Genomic DNA, 4,063 nt, shown 5'->3' with positions numbered 1-4,063 from the left:
CAGGGACCCCGGAGGTCACAACACGAGTGTTACAAGTCAGGGATCGGGGGGGCTGAGGGAGAGCACACGGATCTCACTTTTAAGTATGTTGTTCATTGATCCCCACTGCATTGTATTATAATGCGCAAATGGATGCTGACATGGAACCTTCAAAACCTGTTCTCTGGACTGTACCTCCATGCAATCTTCTTGTTCGGCAGCGTGTGTGTGGTCTACAGTGACTGCACGCCAGAGCAACTTGCCGCCATCATGAACTGCTCCAAACACGAGCGCCACACCAGGAACTACGACTATATGGAGGGCGGAGATGTGCGCATCCGACAGCTGTTCAGCCGCACGCAGTGGTTCCTAACAATTGATGACTTTGGCAACATCACTGGGACTCAGGATCCCACCAACTGCTACAGTAAGGATGCTTTCCTTTTGTCTAATTTCAACACCAGTGGGTCACCAGGAGGTCCTCAGCATTTATCAGTGATAAAAAAAAAAAAAAAAAAAAACGCCACTTATTTGCCAAAAAAAAAATGTATTTTCCAATGAATGTGGGCGTGAACTAAGTCCTCGAATTTGAAATGTTATGATTCATGCAGAGTTTGGCAGCGAGATCTTTCCACTGAGTCGGTGACGAACCTTTGGCCTGTCAAGGTGACAGACACACGTGGGAGGTGTTATTGTACGGAGGTCTCCGCAGTGTAATCACACAGCGTTAATGGGTCATGTGTCTCTGTTGGAGCAGCCAAAGTGACGGAGGTGAAGTGAAGCAGGTGGGGGGGCTTTGGCTTGTTAAACCATAACACCATCTAAACACAGGCTGTAATGAAGTAAACTGAACGGTCTCAGGAGGCCTGACGGGCGCCAGGCCCCCCCCCCCCTTCCCGGGAGCTCGCACTGACACCGCCACAGACGACATTAGAAAAGGAAAAATGTGTGATATTCACCTCCTGGTGAACCGTTGGTTAGCAACTGACACACGGAGACGGACTGTTCCATACAATCAAAAAGCAGAAACTGTCAAATAAGGCATGCCAGCTCACTACCGAACTACTTTTATTTGATTGCCATGGTAAATGTAATTCCAGGCGTTAAATCGTTAGAACCATTGCTTTAGAGACAACGTTAACCACTGGAAACATCTGTCACGGTGAGGATGTTTCAAGTAGTTATCGTTTCCTCCTATCTGCCAGTGTGGCTGTGGCTGGAATGTTGGCTCGACAGGGAAATGCCTCAGAGTGGATGGAAAAGATGCTTGTGCAACCATTGGCAACATAAGACAAGAAAGAAGAAAAAGAGAATGATACGCCCATATGTGGCTGACAGTCGCACGCTAAAAGCACAAAGCAATCTTACCAATAAGCCTTTGAAGAGACCTGCTGAAAGACATGTATGTAATAAATCAGTGAGTCATGCTTTTTGGCTGCATGCTGATTGCATGACAGGCTTCTTTCTGTCCTCCACATTGTGTGCCTCAGCAACAAAAACACAGGCTTGCTTCCAGCAAACTCATTTTGCGCCGCACAACTTTTTTTTGCCATTGTTGCAAAGGTCTAAACGTCTGCAATGTGGAATTTCTTTTTTTTTTTATCTCTTGGAAGCTTTTGTATCTGCAATATAGAGAACTGAAATGTGTGACGCTGATGCTAGTTATGTTTCTTAATAACCTGCGTGTTCTGGTCAGGGGTACTGCAACTGTTCCCATGACAACTTTGCTCCAAAATGTGTAAACAACAAATTCCTCGAACGCAAACAAACACGTATAAGATAACAGATAGATTTACAGACAACATAGTAAATGGTAATTACTAGCACATGTTGGTCATTTGTGTAATTTAAAGTGAAGTTAAAGGTTGAGTTTAGCAGAAATGTGATGATAATATCATTACAAAAAGTTGTGTTAAGTCACAGCAAAGACCAGATAAACAACACAGCGTGACAGCTGGAAAACAAATACATGAACAGGGGCTGATTGTATCCTATGCCTGCTGTTATAATAACAGATCATCTAGATTAAAAGATATGGAGACGTTGTAGTTTTCAATGCAGATAAAGATTTGCAATTGAAGACAAAAGTGGATTAAAGTTACTAAAATCAATTTTGCCGGACACGACATGTCTAGCATGAAGCGGTCATAGCTTCCTTAATGCTCATTAGTCGCTGCATCCGTTACTCTCAAACGTAAACAATGTATTCAGAGAAAGCAGGATCAGGGATTACCCACAAGTGAGTTTACTCAGCCAGAGGCTTGGACCAGCGAGTGACGACAAATCTGTTCAAGCTGAGGGTAGCCTGTCTGTGTCAGAGCCAAAATGTTAACTGTGTGTGTGTGTGTGTGTGTGTGTGTGTGTGTGTGTGTGTGTGTGTGTGTAAATGTGTTCCATCTCTCCACAGTAGACCAAACAACCGTAGCGGTTACATGTAATATTATGGGAACGGCACTTCCATGCTTCTTAACGACGATTAAAAAAAAAAAAAAAACATCCACAGTTAGTAGTTTATAGTTTGACTGAGTCACACGGTCAACTGGCTTCCAGAGTTCATCAATGAAGATGGGATTCTAGCTGATGAACTTCCCTTCAAATCGTGACAAATAAAAGCATGAATGCATAAATAAGTGTGATGGTAAAGGCCAGTGAAATATGAAGTGCAAGCAGAGCACAAACTACGTTCCGGGATCGGGACGCCGCCATCTGTTCGTGGTTTAGCAAACACCACAGTGCAGCATGCTCCGTGTCAGACTGAAGAGCTTCATTAGAGTCAAAGGAAAGACCTTCTGCACAATGTAAACATTAACGAGGAGATCCACGATCTGGACCTGGGTCGGTGCTCTTAGGAATGCATATGTTCCATGCTAATCTTAGTTTTATTGAATGAATGTTTCATGATTCACCATAATCACATAATCTCAAACACAAGAACTAGCTTTTCTTATGATGGGACAACAGTTTGATAAGCTCCTTCTAAGAGAGTACTAGTATTTGCTTTAACAAAACGTTTAAATTAATAATCAAAATGATGCCTCTGGGTATATCTGGGTAAGGAGATTATTTCAAATACACAGTACCTTCCACCACAAGATGATAAGAAATCACAAACCCAAATAGTTGCACACAAGTGTTTTTACTCACCCTCCGATTTGAAGAGCGGGCCTAAAATGTAGCGTGCAAAGCTCACGCGAGGAGGTGGTTGTCTCAATCCCAGGAGAGAGAGCGAGGCCTAATCTGTCTACCACATGTGCTATGGCACAGGTTGCGTTTTTTGCGTAACGGCCACCCAGGCCAGCTAACAAGGCTCGAATAAAGCCAGAGAGACCACAGACTGATTTAACCTCGTGGAACTTCGTCGATGAAGACGAGTGTTGAACGCACGGCGTGGAGCTGGAGTGAAGGCTGGATGTCGGGTAGTGTCTTATTGTCTTATCTGTCCTGTCCTACGTCTCATTCTCCTGACCGTGTGAACGTCCGGCAGGTATCCTGGAGATCAGGACCGTGTCTGAGGGGGGCGTACTGGCTATCAAAGGTGTGAAGAGCCAGTATTACATCTCTATGACGAAGGCCGGACAGCTGCAAGGCAAGGTAATATTGTTTTACACTGTTTTCAGACGTCAAACAGAAATAGAACAAAACAACTGACAATGAGGACAAATGCTGGCAGCAGCCGGTCGTGTTGTATTAACGCCGTAACGTCTGTCTGACCCTTCACAGAGGATCTACAATGAAAACTGCAACTTCAAGGAGGTTTTCCTAGAAAACTATTTCAACGCTTACTCCTCTGCCAAGTGGACTAAAAACGGCAAAGCGATGTTCATAGCCCTGTCTCAGAAGGGAAGGCCGATGCGAGGGAGGAAGACCAGGAGGGAGCACGTCGCGTCCCACTTCATCCCCATGAAGTGCAGGGAGGAGGAGAGGCGGGCGGACTGAAAACGCGGAGGAACCAACGAGTCACAAGTTGTTGTACGATTTCAAACACATATTATATATGTTAACAGACGCTAAACCCATTACCAGCAGCACGCTCCGCTCCGTTAGGTCTGTAACGCAAACTTTAAAACAAACCACTAAAGTCTAC

The 4,063-nt window shown here is 44.6% G+C and overlaps 1 protein-coding gene across 1 annotated transcript; it reads left to right on the top strand.

The window, feature by feature from the left end:
- fgf7 (fibroblast growth factor 7) lies at positions 1-4,063 on the top strand. The gene is made up of 3 exons (XM_068732031.1): positions 1-406; positions 3,464-3,570; positions 3,700-4,063. The coding sequence occupies exons 1-3, from the start codon at positions 121-123 to the stop codon at positions 3,913-3,915; spliced, it is 609 nt and encodes a 202-aa protein (XP_068588132.1). The 5' UTR covers positions 1-120; the 3' UTR covers positions 3,916-4,063.

This window comes from Cebidichthys violaceus, unplaced genomic scaffold, assembly GCF_023349555.1.
Source record: "Cebidichthys violaceus isolate CVI_PGR_0920_01 unplaced genomic scaffold, fCebVio1.0.p SCAF_106, whole genome shotgun sequence".
Taxonomy (NCBI): Eukaryota; Metazoa; Chordata; class Actinopteri; order Perciformes; family Stichaeidae; genus Cebidichthys; species Cebidichthys violaceus.
The sequence above is the reverse complement of the archived record's forward strand: the minus strand, read 5'-3'. Positions and strand labels throughout refer to the sequence as shown.